Source organism: Hyperolius riggenbachi, chromosome 1, assembly GCF_040937935.1.
Source record: "Hyperolius riggenbachi isolate aHypRig1 chromosome 1, aHypRig1.pri, whole genome shotgun sequence".
NCBI lineage: Eukaryota > Metazoa > Chordata > Amphibia > Anura > Hyperoliidae > Hyperolius > Hyperolius riggenbachi.
The window spans coordinates 160,351,212-160,373,259 of NC_090646.1; the positions used below are offsets into that span (position 1 = coordinate 160,351,212).

General features: G+C 46.1%; 1 protein-coding gene across 1 annotated transcript in view; it reads right to left on the reverse strand.

Moving 5' to 3' along the window:
- The window catches only part of GALNTL6 (polypeptide N-acetylgalactosaminyltransferase like 6), a 1,483,691-nt gene that overhangs the window by 367,221 nt on the left and 1,094,422 nt on the right, over positions 1–22,048 (reverse strand). The window contains exon 5 of the mRNA XM_068269254.1: positions 21,165–21,350. Within this exon, the coding sequence (XP_068125355.1) occupies positions 21,165–21,350 (186 nt within the window). The remainder of the gene's footprint in view (positions 1–21,164; positions 21,351–22,048) is intronic.

Consider the following 22,048-nt stretch of genomic DNA (forward strand, 5'->3'; position numbering starts at 1 on the left):
TTTTGTTATCAGCAGTTTAAACATTAATGTCTGTGTGTTGAGGTATTTTGATGGGACAGCAAATTTGCACTGCTATACACGCTGTACACTGACTATTTTATAGTGTATCAAAGTACATATTCAGTGTTCTTGAAAAGATCTAATAATATATTTACAAAAATGTCAGAGATGTATTCCATTTTATGAGAGGAAAAAAAAAAAAGAAAAAAAAAAAAAAGAAATTATATATATATATATATGTGTCTGAATGTAACACTCTCCTTCGCCCACCACATCCAAACCTTTGCAAGGGCCTGCAATTTACGCAACATCTCCACAATCCGACAATTCCTGACCCCGGACACTGTCTTGGAAACTACTTGCCCATTTCCTCATCATCTCCCATCTGGACTACTGCAACACCCTCCTGTCAGGCCTCCCTCAGAATCACATCGCCCCTTTACAATCCATCATGGACGCAACACCCAGACTAATCTACTCCTCCCATCATTCTGTCTCCACGATTCCCCTATGCAAATCCCTTCACTGGCCTCCAATTTGCTTCAGTATCAGATTCAAGATCCTATGCTTGGCCTATATATATATACTGTATATGTAATATTTTTTTATATAATCTATACACAAGTCCTGCCCAACCTACATCTCTGACCTGGTCAGCAGATACAGACCTGGCCGCGCACTTCGCTCCTCCAACAACCTCCTCCTAACCACCCCACCCATCTCACACTCCCATGCACGACTACAAGACTTCACTAGAGCTGCCACTATCTGGTGGAATTCTCTCCCACAGTCCATCAGGCTTGCCCCCTCCTTCAACAGCTTCAAACAAGCCCTCAAAACTCACCTCTTTAAGGAAGCCTACCCCACCTCAACGCTGCCCTAATTCTCTCTGCCAAGAACCTTTTGATGCAGTCCCCCTCCTTTCATGTCACCCCCACCTCTAGATTGTAAGCCTTTGGCAGGGCCCTCTCTCCTTGTGTATTATACTTGATTGTGCACTCTACCCAGAATAATGTGAACTTGTATTTTTGGGACTACTCTACAGTATATGATCTGGCATTGTATTATTACCTGTATTATGTTCTCTATCTCATTGCTGATTACCTGTAATGTGTCGTTGTATCTTATTGCTTATTACCTGTTTTGTGTTGTTGGTCACCCCGTTATCATTGTCTGTAATCTTATGTATTGTACAGTGATGTTTAATATATTTGCGCTATATAAATCCAATAAATAATAATATACCGTACACTATCATTGTATTTGAAATAAGTATCACATACAGTACCTTTTAAAACATGTTTTACAAGTTACTGAGGGGAAAAAAACACATTCGCATACACACAGCTACAGCAAACATCAAGGTGAAAGCAGTTAACTGAGCAGACAGAGAGCCCTAGTGGGAACATAAAACACACAGTCCTTTTGAAAAACACACTGTCGAAAGTAGACAATATGTTAGATTTACTAAGGTATAAATATAAAAAGAAAATGGTCCAGGTTCACTGGATCACTTCCATTCTCCAATGTTCTGCTACTGTTCTCCAACATTAGAAAATCAACCCCAGTATTTATACACATTAAACAGGTGGTGAGAAACAACATCTACATAATGATTAGAGGAACTGGTATAGACAGAAATAAGTAATTTGATGGATTGTGGGAAAAAGGAAATTATCCAGATACATACAGAGAAAATATATGTTTAAAGAGTAATTAGCACAGACACAAACAGATTTTTATAAACACCTGCTCACTGGTTAAAAATATGATACAAATACTTTATTAAATCATCCAAAATACATATAAGTGATATAAATAACACACAAGTGCAGAGTGGTGGTGGAGGTGGGGGAAGGTTTGGGAATTCAGCCTTTGGGTAATGGGCACAGGAAAAAAATATTCAAATGGGAGTGCCGTCAAAATCAGTGAAAGAGATGTATAGAAATGTATGGAAAATATTGACAGAACCCCTGTCAGCTATACTTTACCTGTCCGCCATCCACGCTGAGTGATTTCCGTATTTAGGCCCTACGTGACTACCGGCATATTGCACATGGGGCATGTGTATGACCCAAGTGCTATAATGCCAGCAACCATGTGGGGGTGCAAATGCAGAAGTATCAGGACACGGACGGATGGCATGACAGGCAAAGTATAACTGCATGAGCACTGGGAGGGGGGGCATTAGTGGGATAGCGGCATGGCAGCATCACAAGGCCAATTCCTGAAAGATTTCATGCTAAAATCGATCGGGAATCAGCCTGCAGTTTATGGCAGCCAACAGATCTCTATCAGATCAGATTTGATCAGAGAGAGAACCGTCTCTTGGTCGATTAGCCTACAAAAAAATCGATAGATGTATGGGTACCTTTACTATGCCAGGGATGTGCTTATCTTTGTTAGTCCAGCAGGACCCGTAGAAAAAGCGGTTTCATGGATGATTGAAACTAAAGCCTCATACAAGCTAGATGGCACTTGGCCATGTAGGAAGGAACCGGCACACCGGATCTATAGGCAACAGTGGCCAACAAGTGCATTAGTCTGTCACTTATGCCACCAACTACATCTCTCCTGCCCTCTCCATAATAACGGTAAAAACGGGAACAGTAAAAAAATAGAAAACATGTTTTTTTGTGCTATGTCAAAAACGTATGCATCACAGATTATGGTATATTCCACATAAAGTGTTTTTTTTAAAAACATAAAACTGAGGCCTCTTGCACACTACATGCGATTCCAATTTATTATATGATCCGATTTTTGATTCAGGTTAAAAAAATGTAGCAGCATGCAGTACTTTTTTGAATCGGAATCAAAAATGTAATTGTATAAAAAAATCGGAATTGCATCTAGTGTGCAAGAGGTCGGAGCTGGGTCTTTAAGTACAAGTAAAATAACCCTTTAAAGATGGATAAAAGAAGCGTTGAGTTCAATACTGAGTTTGCTACGGTCTCTGCCATAATAGCTACCCCCCTGATTACGGTAGTAAAACTGCCACAAGTGACTGTTTTAATGCTTTTTTTTTTAGAACTCCATCGCACTTTTACCTCTATAATAAACTACTTTATTCCTACAGCCATTTCAAACCACTGAAAAATACAGTAACTGTCACTTAGTATTCCATTGTGTTCAAAAGTGCCATTGTATTCTTGTGCCAGAACATATTAAGTGATATTTATTTTAAATGACATGCATTGATGTGTTTTAGAAAAGAGCTCTTCTTGTTCACATTTCACCCTTCTGTAACAAATGGTTCTTTTTTGTTTGGCGTCAAGTTTTTTTTTTTTTTTTAAATATTTTCTTTGTAGCCTTTCTACCTTGAAAATTTGAGTTGCAATTTCAGCACAGTGGTCAATATCTTGGTGTCCATTGTAAAGGCAGTTGTTACAGGCTTTGACTTCTGGTCAAGGGTACATTTTTAACAAAGGTTATTCTCCCCGGAAGAATAAGAGGTGAAATAGTTGGTACGAACAAAGTTTAAAAAAAAAAAAATGATATTACGTATAATTCAGAACAGTAAAATAATAAAAAGGCCCTTTTTTCTAAAGTGGCCATTTTTCTGTTTTCTCTGCTATAATTACATGTAACACATAAACGCAATTTGCAACGTGCTGACAAATGTATTTTGGTATAGTACATTGAAATAACGAAGACACCTAACTATTAAGCCTGTCACAAAGGCAATGAAGTCTTCAAAGCTGTCATTGCATTAACCATATTTATAAAATAGCTGCTTCCAATTTCACCAAGACAATGCTAATCATGTTCTTTCAATAGAACCATGTTGGGTCAGACACAAACGCTGTTGTAAAACTTGATGTTTTGTGGGGATTATGTATGTAAGAGCAACAGCATGACAAGCTTAGTACTCTTAAACCTACTCAAAACCTTTTACTCCATACAGATGAAAAAAGAAAACACTTTGAAGGCTGATCTGGGTGTTGGAGTTTCAGAAAGGTGAAAACCAAACAGCTTTTCATCTGGACAGATAAAATGAACCATTCACAAAGCAAGATAAGACTTAAAAAACATAAAAACATCCCCCCCCCCCCACCATAAAAAAGTACATTTAGGAATCAGCATTCCTCTGTGCAGCCAAGGAGCCACTGGTGTATGAGATACACGTAGCTCTGAAAAATTCTGGCATTTATCTAAAGGTGACCTGCCCAATGCCCATTTTCACATCAATCTTTTTGTTCAGTTCCCAGCAGATTCAATCACTATGATTGATACTGATTTTCAGGACTGAAGTGACGTCCTGAAATCTAAGTTGACTGGGGGTAGGGCAGAAGCGGCAGTAGATTGTGAGCCCGTAGCATCGCACAGCATTGACCAGTGCAACACTGCTGGGATCTATTAAAAATCAATGTTCTGTATCTGGTAGGCACTGGTATAACTGTGGGGTAGCAGCCCTCCGTGATCATGGGGAAGTGGGCGTCAAGGTGGATGGGCCCCAGATTTCTTCCTTCCGCCTCTTCCACCAGGTGCTCCTCTGCTCCTCTGGTTATGTCCTCTCATCCAGACCTATAGATCAGCACAGCTACAGTGACAGGGATTGCCACTAAGTGTCACTGTGCTCTCTGGTCTCTCTCTGCCATTCTCCCCATCACATGATCTGCAGAGACATTTAGACCAAGAGAAAATGCAGAGAGGACAGTGACACCTAGTGGGTACAGCGGGAGTGCCAGAGAGACCCGACAAGGGAAGAAGGAAGCCCCCTGACACTGCTGCCATGCTGATCTGTAGGTCTGGGCAGCAGAGTCAGGGGAGCACAGGAGGGGGCCCTGGGTGAGGAAGGAAGAATTCCACGCCCCTCCTTCCCACTGGGCCTGAGGTAAGCAGGAGGGGGTCTGCTGAATGTAGGAAATTCATGTCCCTGCTGGTAGGAATCAATTCCTCTCTGAATCATTTCTGATCAGAGAAGAATCAATCATTTTGCTAGGTCAAGTGGTAATCTGTATGTGTAACGCCAGATTAAGACTCTGCTCAGCCACGTAACAGCATCGTTTCTAATAATTCCTTTATGGAAGGGAAGGATTCCATTCCACAGCTAATTGTTATTATTATTATTATTGATTTATAAAGCACCAACATATTCCTTGGCACAGTCCTTGCTGTCTGCCTTTAATCTGTCTATATGGTGAAGTACATAGATATGCATAGATACCAAAGGCGTAACTAGAAATCACGGGCCCCCCTGCAAAAATTTGGATGGGGACCCCTTTCCCCCTGGGACCGGCTCAGGTCCGTTTTGGAGGGCAGGAGGGGCTGCAGCATGAGGGGAGAGCATGGCCACCTACATCGGTGGGGAGGGGGGGGCACTCCTTCCCTCCCTCACCTCGGGCCCCCCCCCAGCACTCCAACTCCCACTTTAATAAGTGGCAGCAGCGGTGGGCAAAAACACAGGCATACCTTTATGTGTTCCATCGCGGAGGTCCGATCTCTAAGTCACACACACTGCTTCCTGATAAACAGCGGTGGAATGCATAGAGGTATGCCTGTGTTCCTGAGCACCACTGTTGCCACCTATTAATGCTGGAGGGGGAGCGCTGTGGGGAGAGCCCAAGGTGAGGGAGGGGAGAGTGGCCCCCCTCCCCACCACTGTAGGTGGCCATGTCTCCCCTTATGCTGTGACCCCTCCTGCCCCCCTAAACAGACTTGAGCGGGCCCCAGAGGGACCCCGAGCCCCCACACGGGTGCAGGGGCTGCAGACCCAATTGTTATGCCACTGATAGATACCCATTGAGTAAGCTCTGCATGTTTAAATAAAATATTTAAGTACTTTTACTCTAAATGTAATGCTTATTACCAATACAAACATCTGCAAATTTACCTCTGCTTATTAAATCTGTTTGTGCATGTGTGCATATTCTGTATATATATATATATATATATATATATATATATATATATATATATATATATATATATATATATATATATATATATTCATACATAAAATGTGATTTGACATTTCAATAAACAAAATAGTAGTGGAAGGGTGCCCAGAAGAATCTTGTGCTGTGTTTCTGGCAGTTTCTATTTTGCTTTGCACTTTGCCTTTGGAAAAGCATGTGGCAAGGGAATATGCTAAGATCTGAAGAGCCGGTCTCTGTGAAAGATTCATTTGCTGCTATTTCCTGACAATATCTTCTGCACTGTTTCAGGTCAATGTTTGGGGATACAGCAGCTGTTTCCTTCCTCTTAGCAGACAGAGACTTGTGAAACTCCTCTATGAGTGGCACACATCACAGTCCTTATGTCTGTTTTGGCCTCCAGTTTACCCCTCTCTTGATTCCAGACTATCTGCAGATTTTCATCTATAATGATTGTAGTCTGAGATCGGGTTTTTCACAGCACACAGTGACAGCAAAGCAGTTAGGAGCCAAAGCAGCATCTGGGAGCACATTTCAGCCAGGAATAAACTCATGTAATACAAAATAAGTCTCTGAGTTATAGTTCCCATTTTAGCTGGGGGTGTTTACGATGATGCAGGTTTATTTAGGAACAGAAAATGAAGCACAGTAGCTACATATAACGTGCACTAATCTGTTGAAACCTATATGCCAAAACCTATACTTATAATAGAATTTGGTGACTAGTCTCTGACTACTATTACTACTGGCCTTCAGTGGCGTAGCAATAGGGGGTGCAGAGGCAGCGACTGCATTGGGCTAGAGGGGCCCCGAGAGGCCCACCCCTCAAACAGTATTAGCTCTTTATTGGTCCTGTGCTGATAATATTCACTTCTATCGTTGATTTGAATAGTAGTGATCATTAACACACAGTTTCCCATCCCCTTCTTGCACCTCTGACACTGTAGTTGTCCTTGATTGGTTTTGATGCGCCGTATCAATTGTTATCAATAGCATGGTTGGGGGGCCCCAATACTAAACTTGCACCAGGACCCACAGCTTCTTAGCTACGCCACTGCTGGCATTCCTTAGGGAAAGGTCACACAGGTCAAAGCTTATAGGAACTGCTGTCTATGTAGGTAATTTCATATGCTGCAAATAGATAAGGAAAGTTACAAAATGGAGAAATGCATATGAAAAAATCAAGTATGTTCTGGTTGAAAGGAAGTAAGGGTGCATTTGGAAGGGTAATAGCATGTGAGAGGAGCATCTGGAAAATGGGGCTGGATATAGGGATGTAAAGGAAGGGGTGCACTTAAACATTGGTGTAGTGCAAGGAAGAAGGCAAAAGGTATCATTACAGCATCCTTCTGTAAAGCATCAAGGCTGGACAGTGCACTAGTTAAAGCCACCTATTTAGTAAGGAGTCCTTGGACAAGACTCCCTAAGACTGCTTCTGCCTACTGAGCATGCCCCTAGTGGCTGCAGCTCTCAAGTTCTTGGAGTCCGACAGGAGAAAAGCACTATACAAATTCTGGAATTATTATTATTATTAAAAATGTTAGTTTACAGTTCCTGGTTGCAGCAATTGGAACAATCACACAGATCAGTTACTTAGCAGCAAAATACTCACTACAACTCATACACCCAAAACTGATGGATGTTTAGCTTTAAAAGTAAAACTTCAATGTAAGGCTTTATTTCAGCACCATGGACAGTGGAGAAAAAAAAGAGCATGCCAGATAAAAAAGGAATGCTTAGTGCAACTGTAGTGAGGTATACGGAGACTGCCATATTTATTTCCTTTTAAGCAACACCAGTTACCTTGCAGTCCTGCTGATCCTCTGTCTCTAATACTTTTAGCCATAGACCCTGAACAAGCATGCAGCAGATCAGGTGTTTCTGACATTAATGTGAGATCTGACAAGATTACCTGCATGCTTGTTTCAGGTGTGATTCAGACACTAGTGCAACCAGATAGATCAGCAGGGCTGCCAGGCAACTGGTATTGTTTAACAGGAAATAAATATGCAGGCTTCCATACAGAGGTATAGCTAGGGTTTTCAGCACCCGGGGACAAAGAGTTTTTGCGCCCCCCTCTGGACAAAATGGGTGTGGCTACACATTAGAATGTGGTCATGGGTGGAGTCAAGTTACTTAGATATATGTGCCCCCTTACCCCATTCAGATAGCTAGATGTGCCCCCTTTTAAATAGCCAAATGTGTGCACCTTTAGTTAGCCAGATGACCCCCTTCACCCTGTTTAGATATCCAGATATTTCCCCTTAACATAGCCTTATTCTGCTGCTGTTAATGCTTCTGCAGAGGGAGGGAGAGAAGCAGAGGCACTTCGGGCAGCCAGCGAGTCGCCTCTCATGCACATGGGGGTGCATTGGCCGTGCTGAGCACCCTCACAGTGCTGTGCCTGGGGACAGATGTCCCCCCTTGCCCACCCATAGCTACTCCTCTGCCTCCATATACCTCTCACTACAGTTTCCCTTTAAAGGATGAATGAGGCGCAGAAGTACTGCACCTGCGCAGAATGCTCCTGGCTATGGGAGCACAACTGCGAGCTGATGGTCAGCGCCTGCCACGGAGGGGACCTACAAGAGACTTACTGAGAGCTGCGGTGAGGGACGCATAGGTTTCTAGGGGCTGGAGGCAGTGGCAGGTAAGTAAATCTGACATTCGTTTATTCCCTTCTTATATCCTTTAACCTTCTTAGCGGTAACCCCGTGCTGGACACAGGGTAAGCCGTCGCGGAGGATTCCTCAGGCCGGCCGATTTGCATATTTTTTTTTCAAACACGCAGCTAGCACTTTGCTAGCTGCGTGTTTGTTGCAATCGCAGCCGCCCGCCGCCAATGCGCCGCTACCCGCCGCGATATAGCCCCCCCCCCCCCCGCATACCCCTTGCGTAGCCTGGCCAATCGACGCCAGGCTGCGCTATGGGGTGGATCAGGATTCCCTGTGACATCACTCCATTCATCGCCATGGCGACGGGGGAAGCCCTCAAGGAAATCCTGTTCAGATCGGGATTTCCTTATGGGCAAGCGCCGCTGGCGGTGATCAGTGAGTACGGGGGGACGCCGCAGGGAGGGGGGAAGCATGTAGCTAGAGCTAGGTTAGCTACATGCTAAAAAAAAAAAGTGAAAAAAACCCTCCCATGGCCGCGCAGCCGCACAAATCATACCGCCAGGGAGGTTAAAGAACACCTGAACTGGGAGGAGTATGGAGCCTGCCATATCTATTTTCTTTTAAACAATACCAGTTGTCTGGCAAGCCTGCTGATCTATTTGACTGCAGTAGTATCTGGATAACACACCTGAAACCAGCATGCAGCTAATTTAGTCAGACTTCCGTCAGGAACATCTGATCTGCATGCCTGTTCAGTGTCTATGGTCAAGTGTATTAGAGGCAGAAGACCAAAAGGACATTCAGGCAGCTTGTTTAAAAGGAAATAAATATGGCAGTCTCCATATTCTTCTCAGTCCAGATATCCTTAAACTACAAAACCAGGTTCATCTTGTCAAACAACAAATATTAAAGGACTTACGAGGCGAAAATCAGAAAAAATGTTAGTTACCTTATTGTAATATCACACCTCAGGGCAGACGATCAGTGCCTCCCCTGTCAGTTTCAGGCGTTCTGTTACCTAAATCCAGGATACATTACAGGTCCCGACCCTCTGCAGGGTCGCCTGAACTGATGAGCTAAGAATTTCCGCTTTAAACAGCAATGTGAGAGTTACTCGTGGCCGCCACATAGCGGCTCCCTCCCCCGCTGTGAGCCGCTGCTAGGAGGGAGCCGCTGCTATAGTAGGCAACCCTGTCCCTGCCGGTATCATCCAGTCACACGCCGCCGCCTCCCTTCCCCAACCCGCCGAGCAGCCAGCACATCTATTCTACCCCCTTTTGCGGAGGAATTGCACGCTGACATGCGGTCACTGAAGAGCCGCTGGCTCATGAGCAGAGAGTCACTGAGCCGGCTGGTGAGCCGGCTCACGTACGAGCGGTGTGCGGATAACAAAGAACCGCTGGTGAATCAGAATATTCTGATTCACCAGCGGTTCTTTGTTATCTGCACACCGCTCGTACGTGAGCCGGCTCACCAGCCGGCTCAGTGACTCTCTGCTCATGAGCCAGCGGCTCTTCAGTGACCGCATGTCAGCGTGCAATTCCTCCGCAAAAGGGGGTAGAATAGATGTGCTGGCTGCTCGGCGGGTTGGGGAAGGGAGGCGGCGGCGTGTGACTGGATGATACCGGCAGGGACAGGGTTGCCTACTATAGCAGCGGCTCCCTCCTAGCAGCGGCTCACAGCGGGGGAGGGAGCCGCTATGTGGCGGCCACGAGTAACTCTCACATTGCTGTTTAAAGCGGCAATTCTTAGCTCATCAGTTCAGGCGACCCTGCAGAGGGTCGGGGCCTGTAATGTATCCTGGATTTAGGTAACAGAACGCCTGAAACTGACAGGGGAGGCACTGATCGTCTGCCCTGAGGTGTGATATTACAATAAGGTAACTAACATTTTTTCTGATTTTCGCCTCGTAAATCCTTTAAGAAATCCAGACCATGACATTACCTCTGAACCGACTGTTGCTTGTAACGATCGGTGGAGCACAGAGAGGATCTGATTACCGGTGATCTGCAGTATCACTGGGAATACAGATGTATACCAGATTATACGTGATCTGCAGTATCACCGATAATCCGATATACTAGCTAACCTCTGTTCACCTGAGTAGAGTGTAGTGTTTGGTGTAACAGTAACACTTAGAGGACTAGGCCTCAGTGCAGCAAGGAGTACTGCACAGATTCCTTCCGCAGACCTGAGCTCTCCAAGACGGGAGGAGTCAGACTGACAGTAGGAAGGATTGTCTGAAAGTGACACTCAGGAGGAGATGTCACTGACAGGACGGGGAACCGCCTCCAAGGGTAAGGTCGGTTCTCGAGGTCGGACAAGCCAGGTCGTACACACACGGACAAAGTACAAGATCATAAAGCAGAGGCGGAGTCTAGGTACAGGCAGAGTTCGGCAACAGGGTATCAGAATATCGAGGTACAAGATCAGGAGGCAGAAACAGAGTCTAAGGACGAGCCGGGGTTCGGCAACAGAGTATCAGAAATATCGAGGTACAAGGTCAGAGTTCAGGAGGATAGTCAGGCAGGCAAAAAGTCATAACAGATAATCACAATCAAACTAGTACTTTAGCTATCAACAGAATTTAGCTAAGTGTAGGATTACAGCTCCAGCTGGTCCCGGCACACTTGCGGATCTGACTACGGATCTGGGTGCTCCCACATATGTGATCGCAACGCCAGACAACCAGCAACTGAATAAGCAGCAGAATATATAGTTGCTGGACTCTGCTGCCCCGCCCGAACCATTCAGCCAATCATGAGTCCTGCAGGAATCAGCTGACCTTCCTGATCAGCTGACACTTTCTCTGCAGGTATAAAGGTCCTGAATTCAGGCCCGCACGAGCATAGCTCTCCATCTGCCTAGGTGCACTAACAGACCCAGCCACACCAAGCACATGCTGCTGTATGCAAACAGCCGCTTTGCTGTCAGGACATGCGGCGGCTTTTCCGCGTTCCACAACACAACCAGACGCGTGCAAACCGCCGCGTAGGATGCGGAGACAGCCGCCTAGCTCTTGGCACACGCGGCGGCTTTTCCGCGTTTCCTCCCAGTACCCCCCCCCCCCCCCCCCCGAGGAGTGGACTCCGGACAACTCCTACCAGGTTTCTCGGGATGTAAAGCGTGAAACTCCCTCCTTAATTCGTCCGCATGCATGCGACTCCCCGGTACCCATTGTCTCTCCTCAATGCCGTACCCTTTCCAATGTACGAGATATTGTACCGAGTTTTGTACAAAGCGTGAATCTAAAATCTTTTCTACCTCGTACTCAGGCTGGTCATCCACCAACACAGGAGGAGGAGGAGTGGGACCCACATGGACTGCTGGCTTAAGCAGGGATACGTGGAAGGATCTTACCCCAAGCATGCTAGCGGGAAGATCAATGGCGTAAGTCACGTTATTGATTCTTTTGGTCACTGGGAATGGACTTACAAACCTGGGACCCAGTTTGGCAGAAGGCTGCTTCAGGGTCAAGTGACGTGTGGACACCCAGACTAAATCCCCTGGCTGAAACTTCCATTCCACGGATCGTCTCTTGTCTGCTTGACCCTTCTGACTCTGGAACGCCTTCTGCAAATTCTCCTTAACAATTCCCCAATTGTCCCGGAGTGACCTCTGCCAATCCTCCAGTGCTGGAAATGGAGACGAGACAACTGAAAAAGGGGAGAATTTGGGTGACCTCCCTGTCACAATCTGGAATGGAGAGAACCCAGATGAGGAATTCTTCAAATTATTTTGTGCGAATTCTGCGAAGGGCAAACATTTTACCCAGTTACTCTGTGCCTCCGCAACGTAACATCTTAGGAATTGCTCCAAAGACTGGTTGATACGTTCCGTCTGCCCATTAGTCTGTGGGTGATAGCCTGACGAAAAAGACAATTTCATGCCCATTTGGTGGCAAAATGCCCTCCAGAATCCAGACACAAATTGGACTCCCCTATCCGACACAATGTCTTCCGGAATGCCATGCAGCCGGAAGACGTGAATGATGAACAACTCGGCCAGTTCCTGAGCCGAGGGGAGTCCTTTCAGAGGCACAAAGTGGGCCATTTTGCTAAAAGGGTCGACTACCACCAAAATGACCGACATTCCTTCAGACCTGGGCAATTCTCCCACAAAATCCATGGACAAGTGGGTCCATGGCTCACTCGGGGTGGGCAAAGGCTGCAGCTTACCTACAGATACCAGCCGGGAGGGTTTACTCTTGGCACAGACCGCACACTCCCTGACATACTCCTTGCAATCTGTTGCCAAAGAAGGCCACCAAGCACACCTGGCAATCAGATCCTGCGTTCTGGCAGCTCCAGGATGACCAGCATTCTTATGGGCGTGAAAGAGATGCAGGACTTGTAAACGAAAAGGCATAGGGATAAACATAACCCCTTCGGGTTTTCCCTCAGGAACATCCTGCTGAAAGGGGCCCAAAACCTCTGTCCAATCCTCCCAAGTCTCCGTTGCGGCTAACACTAGTTCCCGCGGGATGATGGACTCAGGAGCGGGTGGCTGTGCCGTTTCTGGTTCAAAACACCTGTAGAGGGCATCTGCCTTGACGTTTTTGCTGCCTGGGGTGTACGTGATTATAAACCTAAACCTTGTAAAAAATAAAGACCATCGGGCCTGACGGGGACTCAGCCTCTTTGCCCCCTCGATGTATTCCAAGTTCTTGTGGTCGGTGTAAACTGTGATCGTGTGTTCTGCCCCCTCTAACCAGTGGCGCCATTCCTCAAACGCCAATTTAATGGCCAGAAGTTCCCGGTTGCCTATATTGTAATTTCTTTCTGCAGGTGAGAACCTACGGGAAAAGTAAGCGCACGGGTGTAATCTGCCCTGCAAGCCTGATCGTTGAGACAACACCGCCCCCACCCCAACTTCTGAGGCATCAACCTCCACGATAAAGGGAAAAGACGTGTCCACATGCCTCAAAATTGGTGCTGAGCAAAATAATTTCTTGAGAAGAGAAAATGCTGCCATGGCTTCAGGGGACCAGTGGTTGGTATCCGCCCCTTTTTTTCGTCAGACTGGTAAGGGGGGCAACTAACGTGGAGTACCCCTTAATGAACCTCCTGTAATAGTTCGCAAAACCTAAAAATCTTTGTAGGGCTTTTAACCCCACCGGCTGTGGCCACTCCAACACAGCTGTGACCTTGGCAGGATCCATTGAAAGGCCCGAGATGGAAATTACGTACCCTAGGAACGTGACAGTGGTCACCTCGAAAATACACTTTTCCACCTTAGCATAGAGCCTATTTTGTCTTAATTTGTTCAAAACAAACTTCACGTGGACCCTGTGCTCGGAGAGGTTATTGGAATAGATTAGTATATCATCAAGGTATACCAGCACGAATCTACCCAATACCTCCCGGAATACCTCATTGATTAATTCTTGGAAGACGGCTGGCGCATTGCACAACCCGAAGGGCATCACTAGGTACTCGTAATGCCCGTCGGGTGTGTTGAAGGCCGTCTTCCACTCATCGCCCTCTCTAATGCGGATTAGATTGTATGCCCCCCTCAGATCCAACTTAGAGAAGATTTTTGCGGCTGTGACCTGCGTAAATAAATCGTCTATCAAGGGTAACGGATAGCGATTTTTTACCGTGATTTTATTGAGGCCCCGATAATCAATACAAGGTCGGAGACCCCCGTCTTTCTTCTTAACAAAAAAGAAACCGGCCCCAGCAGGCAACCGGGAGGGCCGGATGAACCCCTTGGCCAAGTTATCACGAATGTATTCCTGCATAGCCATCTTCTCTGGACCGGACAAGTTATACAGGTAACCCCTAGGAGGCATACAACCAGCACGGAGATCAATGGGGCAATCGAACGGGCGATGAGGAGGTAACTGATCAGCAGATTTAGGACAAAATACATCGGAGAACTCAGAATACTCTTCGGGAACCCCCTCCACACAAATCTTGGTCCGACCCAATGTCACCTTCCCTAAACACTGTTGGTGACAATGATCAGACCATCTGGTTACCTGACCCGTAGCCCAGTCTATGTGTGGAGAATGGACTTGTAACCACGGCATGCCTAGGATGATAGTGGAGGTTGACATACACAATACAAAAAACTGTAGTTGTTCCCCATGCAGTACGCCTAACGTGACTTTCACCTGCGGAGTCTGTGACAGGGGACGATCCCTTTGCAGAGGGGAATCGTCTACGGCCGTGACCTGAATGGGGGGACTTACTGGAGTGAGGGGAATACCCAATTCCTGAGCAAATTCAAGGTTCATAAAATTAGCCGCTGAGCCAGAATCAATAAAAGCCTCAGTGGCTACAGACTTATTCTCCCATGTAATCGTACAGGGGAGAAGCAATTTTTTCTCTTTTTGGGGTGAGAAAGGTGTGCCTAGGGTGTCACCCCCCACTACTCCTAGGCAGACTCGTTTCCCGGCTTGTTAGGGCAGTTTCGCACTCTATGCCCCGCTTCTGCACAGTACAGGCACAATTGATCAGCTATTCTCCGCCTTCGCTCCACCTGGGTCAGTTTTGATCGACAAATCTGCATTGGTTCGGGTGGAGGTAAGGCCGGAAAGGAAGAGACAGGCGGAGATGTCGTTACTGAGGGTGCAGCGGATGGTGCCGCATAAGATGTCACCCTGACACGGTGACTGCCCCGAGTCTGCCTCTGATGGCGTAGCCGACGGTCGACTCGAATGGCCGATGAGATGGCCTCATCGACTGTCTGGGGCTCGGGTAAGGTTAGCATTAGGTCGGAGACCTCCTCCGACAACCCAGACAGGAAGTAATCCATCAGGGCATAGGTGTCAAATCTGGCGGTAACTGACCACCTACGAAATTCTGCCGCGTAATCCTCGACCGAGCCTCTTCCTTGCCGCAAAAGTTTGAGCTTCCGCTCAGAGGTTGCCGCAAGGTCAGGGTCGTAGTATATCACTGCCATGGCCTTAAAAAATTCCTCTAACGAGGTCAAAGCTGTATCTGTGGGAGGCAGGTTGTATGCCCAGGACTGGGAATCACCAGTTAACAAGGTTTTAATAAAAATGACCCGTTGGGTCTCAGTCCCCGAGGATCAGGGTCTCAACTCGAAATATGACAACACTCTACTCTTAAAATTCCTGAAGTCAGACTTCTGGCCGGAAAATTTGTCTGGTACGGGCATACGTATGTCATCACTAGGAGGGGATCGCACTGAATCAACTGACGTCTGAAGGGTTTGCACAGATCCTGTTAGGGCATCAATTAAAGCTTTGTGCTGGCCCAGTGCTTGATGGATGGCATCCACCGAAGTGGCAAGCACAATCAGAGGGTCAGCGCGTGCGTCCATCTGTTAATTGGTCTGGCGTTCTGTAACGATCGGTGAAGCACAGAGAGGATCTGATTACCGGTGATCTGCAGTATCACTGGGAATACAGATGTATACCAGATTATACGTGATCTGCAGTATCACCGATAATCCGATATACTAGCTAACCTCTGTTCACCTGAGTAGAGTGTAGTGTTTGGTGTAACAGTAACACTTAGAGGACTAGGCCTCAGTGCAGCAAGGAGTACTGCACAGATTCCTTCCGCAGACCTGAGCTCTCCAAGACGGGAGGAGTCAGACTGACAGTAGGAAGGATTGTCTGAAAGTGACACTCAGGAGGAGATGTCACTGACAGGACGGGGAACCGCCTCCAAGGGTAAGGTCGGTTCTCGAGGTCGGACAAGCCAGGTCGTACACACACGGACAAAGTACAAGATCATAAAGCAGAGGCGGAGTCTAGGTACAGGCAGAGTTCGGCAACAGGGTATCAGAATATCGAGGTACAAGATCAGGAGGCAGAAACAGAGTCTAAGGACGAGCCAGGGTTCGGCAACAGAGTATCAGAAATATCGAGGTACAAGGTCAGAGTTCAGGAGGATAGTCAGGCAGGCAAAAAGTCATAACAGATAATCACAATCAAACTAGTACTTTAGCTATCAACAGAATCTAGCTAAGTGTAGGATTACAGCTCCAGCTGGTCCCGGCACACTTGCGGATCTGACTACGGATCTGGGTGCTCCCACATATGTGATCGCAACGCCAGACAACCAGCAACTGAATAAGCAGCAGAATATATAGTTGCTGGACTCTGCTGCCCCGCCCGAACCATTCAGCCAATCATGAGTCCTGCAGGAATCAGCTGACCTTCCGGATCAGCTGACACTTCCTCTGCAGGTATAAAGGTCCTGAATTCAGGCCCGCGCGAGCATAGCTCTCCATCTGCCTAGGTGCACTAACAGACCCAGCCACACCAAGCACATGCTGCTGCATGCAAACAGCCGCTTTGCTGTCAGGACATGCGGCGGCTTTTCCGCGTTCCACCACACAACCAGACGCGTGCAAACCGCCACGTAGGACGCGGAGTCAGCTGCCTAGCTCTTGGCACACGCGGCGGCTTTTCCGCGTTTCCTCACATTGCTTAACACTTAATCCTGTGTTATGTGCGGTGCCGTGACAAATCTCACAGTATCATCCAGAGATGGGTTAAGATGTAACAGGGCCCAGGGCAAGGTAGAAGATTTGGGGCCCCTCTGTGGTCCTTTTGGTAATCGGAAGTAGAGAGAGGTTGAAGAAGATGGCAGGTGGGCCCCTTGACACAATCAAAGTACTGCTCAGTCGACTAGGGGGTGCTGTACTGTGAGGATGGGGCTGTGACAAATGTCACAGCACCACACACAAAACAGGATTAAAAGTATGTTCAGGGTTACTTTAACCTCCCATCTTAATGTTAACGCCTTCCTGATGCTTAATCTTAATTGTCATTTAGTGTTCTGCTTGTTGTTTAAAAATGTTTACCAAAATAAACGAAATAAAGGCTGTTTCTTTCTTTGCAGAGCTACTGAAAAATATCATAATAAAAGTGGTAGGAAATATTTTGGAGGCATCATCATATGATCAAGCAACCAAGGTGTTATAAGTCTCCTTGCTTCAAGTTCACCATAAATATTAAGAAATGTGATTGAATACATTTTGGATAAGAACTAGAGCTGTTGCCTGCTAATAATGTATTCACTGTTCACTTTGTATGCATAAAGCTAAATGCACACACACGATAAAAGTCAGCTGAAATGGCCAATAATGACTTAGTGCATGGGTACTTTAACCATTTCAGTCTATCTGGAAAAATAAAGACACTGCGCAAGTCTAACTGTATACGCATCCAGTATTAAAGCGGGGGTGCGCGCACGGGCGCTCCCCCTCTTTTACCCAGTGGCTTATCCATGTCGATGACTAGGGAAGGGAACATAGGGTTCCCCAAACCAATCGCAATGCCTGGAATGAATGGACATGACCCCGATCAAGGGGTCATGCCAATTCATAATAAAGTAACGAAACGAAAGTAAAAAAAAAAAGTTAAATACTTCCTGGTAATCCAGGGTAGGGTTTTTAGCATCTTACACACACACTACACATTTTTTATTTAATATATATATATATATATATATATATATATATATATATATACTAGCGGACCCGCGGCGTACCATACGCCGCATAAGAGGGTAGCGGGCAGGAAGGGGGGATTGGGCACAGCGGCCCTCACCTGGGTCCCCATCTGTGCTCCCCCTCCAGCTTAAGCGGCAGGGAGGGGGGTCGGACCACCTCCTCCCTCACCTGGGTCCCCCATCTGCACTCCAGCTTAAGTGGCGGGGAGGGGGGTCGGACCTCTCCTCCCTCACCTGGGTCCCCCGTCTGTGCTCCCCCTCTAGCTTAACTTCAGCCATATCTATCTAAGAAGTAGTGCCCTGCCCCCCAGAGCCGGTGCTAGACTTTTTATCTGCCCTCCCCCGACCAGCTTTGGGTGGGGGGCTGCCAAGCTGGAGGGGGTAGCGTGCAGGAAGGGGGTATTGGCCAGAGTGGTGGGGAGGGGGGTCAGACCCTCCCTCCCTTACCTGGGTCCACCATCTGCACTCCCCCTTTAGCTTAACTTCAGCTGCAGCCGCCGCCATTACTAAGAGGCAGTGGGCGAGGGGATGACTCACCTCTTCCGCGTTCCAGTGTGCGGTCCACTGTCATCACTTTCTGGGGTCAGGTCACTACTTCTTCTTCATGCTTTGACCGGCCCCTTCTTTTGGCTGGGACTGGCCCTGGGGGTAGGGTGACACTTATTGCTCTAAGGTTGAGGCACGTAGCCTTATATATATATATATATATAATCCCTTCCAAAGTCCCCTCCCCACACTCCAGTTAACAATCACATTAAAAAAGAAAGTTAACAAAAATACATAAATAGTTGCCTTAGGGACTCAGCTTTTTTAAAAATATGTATATCATGAGGCTGTATTACTGTTATTTCAGAACACATGGGCTTGCTATTGACCGTACACAAAAAAAAAACAACCAAAGCAGAAAAAATACCAATTTACTTCCAAATTTTATATTGCCACCATACATTGTAATAGAAGGATAACTTAAATGTTGTGATAGCCGGGACTAATGGGCAAATAAAATGGGCGGGTTTTATTTATAGTAGCATTGCCTACTTTAAAACTATAGGGGGTGGAATTGGAGAAATAGTGTATGTTTTCTTTTTCTTTTTTCTTGTTTGTGCCTACAAAATGCATAGAAAATAAAGTAATTTACTGAAAACTATTATCGCCCACAAAAAACCAAATTTGTGGGAAAAAAAAAGATATAGATCATTCACACATGAGAATGTAATGATCCGCTCAGCTGTCTGCACAGGCAGACAGCTGTTTGACCGTTCCTTAAGTCTGAGGGCTGCAGGTCTCTGGAAAAGAGACCTGTCTTCACTTTGCAAGTTTCAGACTTGCTCTGCTACTGAGGAATTTGCATACACTTGTCATGCAAATTGCCTAGCTGCCTCCTTTGAAGGCTTGCAGTATAAATACCATGTTCTCCCAGGATCCTTTGCTGGTCATGATGGTTTGTTCCTGTTAACACCTGGAGTGTCAGCCTTTGCTATCGTTTGCTAAAGAGTAATTCCTTGGGACTGCACTAGGCATCCCTTCTAGTGCAGTCAGGTTGTATTATCTGTATTGCCTTGTTCTGTTTCTCTGCCTCGATTGTCTTGTCGCTAGTGGCGGTCAACAGGAAATCGTTCTGTATGTCTGGGAGTGTAGGCCAGAGCTGTGGTTGCTACTGGCTGCTCCATCTGTTTGGATTGCATTCGCCCTAGTGGTAGTGGCTGTGCTCCCTTCTGTATTCTACCTTGGGGGTGCTAACCAGAGCAGCGGTTGCTACTGGTAGCCCCATCTGTTGTCTGTCTGGATCGCATCCGCTCTAGTGGTAGCAGCGGTGGTTCCTTCTGTGTTCTGCCTTAGGGGTGCTAGCAAGAGCAGCGGTTGCTACTGGTAGTCCCATCTGTCTGTCTTGTCTGGTACGAACGCTTGCTGTAGGCTCGGTGAGGTGACCGTTTAGCAAGCGTTCGCGTTCTCTATTTTGTGTTTGTGTTTCATTGGTTAGTTAGGGTGGCACGCTTATCACTGGGCACCTAACGCGCGGTGATCATGCTTAAACGCGTTTGCTGTTGCGAATGAATGCGGTGTTCGTGTTTAGCTAGCGTTTGTTATTTTCCTTGCATTGTTTGTTATGTCTTTCCTGCTACACTTGTGCTCTGTCTGATCTGGTCTTGTGTCTCTATTGGCAATCGCCACTCTTGCGATTGCGTTCTCACTTCATTTCCGTTGTGTGTTGGGTGGCGACTGGATTGGTGGACACACATACATTTTATCTCTGTGCTTATTCAGTCTTGTTTCCCTGTTGGCAATCGTCATCTCTTGCGATTGAGTTCTCACTTGGTTTCTGCTGTTGTGTGTTTGCCGTCGCTGGGTGGCGACTAGATTGGTAGACATACATACATTCCTTCTCTGTGCTTACTCAGTCTTGTTTCGCTGTTAGCAATCGCCATCTCTTGCGATTGCGATTGCTTTCCCACTTGGTCTTCACTGTTGTGTGTTCATCGTTGCTGGGTGGTGACTAGATTGGTGGACACACATACACCCTGTCTCTGTGCTCTCTCTCTCTGTAAGGGCTATCTTGCCCTGCATTGCTTCCCCTCGTAAAATTGCTATCTGGCATCTGTGGCAGTACAGAGGGGTTGTTCCTCTGTTCTCCACAGCTCCATCTGCTGGCAGGAATTCCCCTCTACAGGTGCATAGCACCCTTGCTGGGTTCTCTCAGATTATACGCTTGTGGAGGATTTCCGCAGTGTCAGCGCTGACCACGGAAATAATTACACAATCGTTACAGAGAAGCAGTGATAAAGTCATGGCCAAATGAATGGGTTGGATTGCTGAGAGGTGAAAATGGCTTTTGGCGTTAAGGGTAAAACGCCCTGTGGGCTGAAGCGGTTAAAAGGTGGCTAAGCTGATAGGGCACTAGCGAAGTGTTACACAACATCTTTAAAATCAGGAGAGCAGGAAAAAATGTACTCTTAAATTAATTTATGTTCTGCCGTTACTGCATTTTTACAAGTAAGTCCCTGTGTCCACAGTTATTAATGTAAAAAATAATACAAATACAACTTCTCAAAATTGCAGAGCAGTGGCTGATCCTTAGAAAAATGGTTTTGCTTAATTAAAGATTTAAAGGGATTCACAGTATTATTGAACCCAGCAGTAGTGTGCATATTGTTCTATGCTGTCATTCCTACTTCCTCCTCACTATTCCTCAATCAGCAGGTTCAGAATGTACACTCATTATCTGCAATACTCACTCAGTAATGGGGGAAGCCAGTTCACATTAACTTCACAATGAGAGTCGAGGAACGTTAACACTTCTCCTTTAGCTACGGATGCTCCTAGCAGTCTAGTGCGGATCAGTCCTTCTCGTTTCTTGGTGCGCACAATCCTAACCTTCGAATAGTATGACATATATTCTTCTAATTCTTCCTTGAGATGTTCTGAAAAATGAACAAACAAAAAGCGTAAGGTATAAATTGATATAAATGTATAATTTTTTTTATGTAGAACAGTTGTAAACATTATGTCATTTTTAAAACTGTCACTTTACCTGGGATACCGGCTTCGTGTTTTAGATCTCTCAGAGACCTTTATCCAGTTAGTGATCTCTGTTTTCAATTGGTTTATTTTAAAATTGTATTTGCAGTAGTTAAAAGTCTAACTCTGGATCCAAAGGTTTTCTTAGATTTATGTAGGCACTCAGTTATAGAGTTTCTTTATGTCTGTGTATGAATTCCTTGATTATCTGATGTTAAATAAACTTCTTACATTAATATCATAGAAGTCCAGAGTCTGAGCACTTCCTGTACCACTGTCATTGCTATAGGTTGCAATCCTCTCAGAGATATTTAGTCTGTGCATTACATCTGTGGAGATGATGCAATCTAGACATCAGAATCAACTACACCCATAGGGTCTGAAAATTAAGTTTTTGTTCATTTCAAGACATGTATTTTCGCTGCATAAACCTCATTTCAGACAAAAAAGATAACATTTGATAACCCCGTTCACAAAGATATTAGCTATCAGTATATTCAGACCTAGGCCTGGGCTTTAACCGGTTCTGGATCCCCCCCGTGCACAGCTGCTACACCCCTGAAAACATCACTTGTGGATCGGGGTGTATATATGGGTCTTT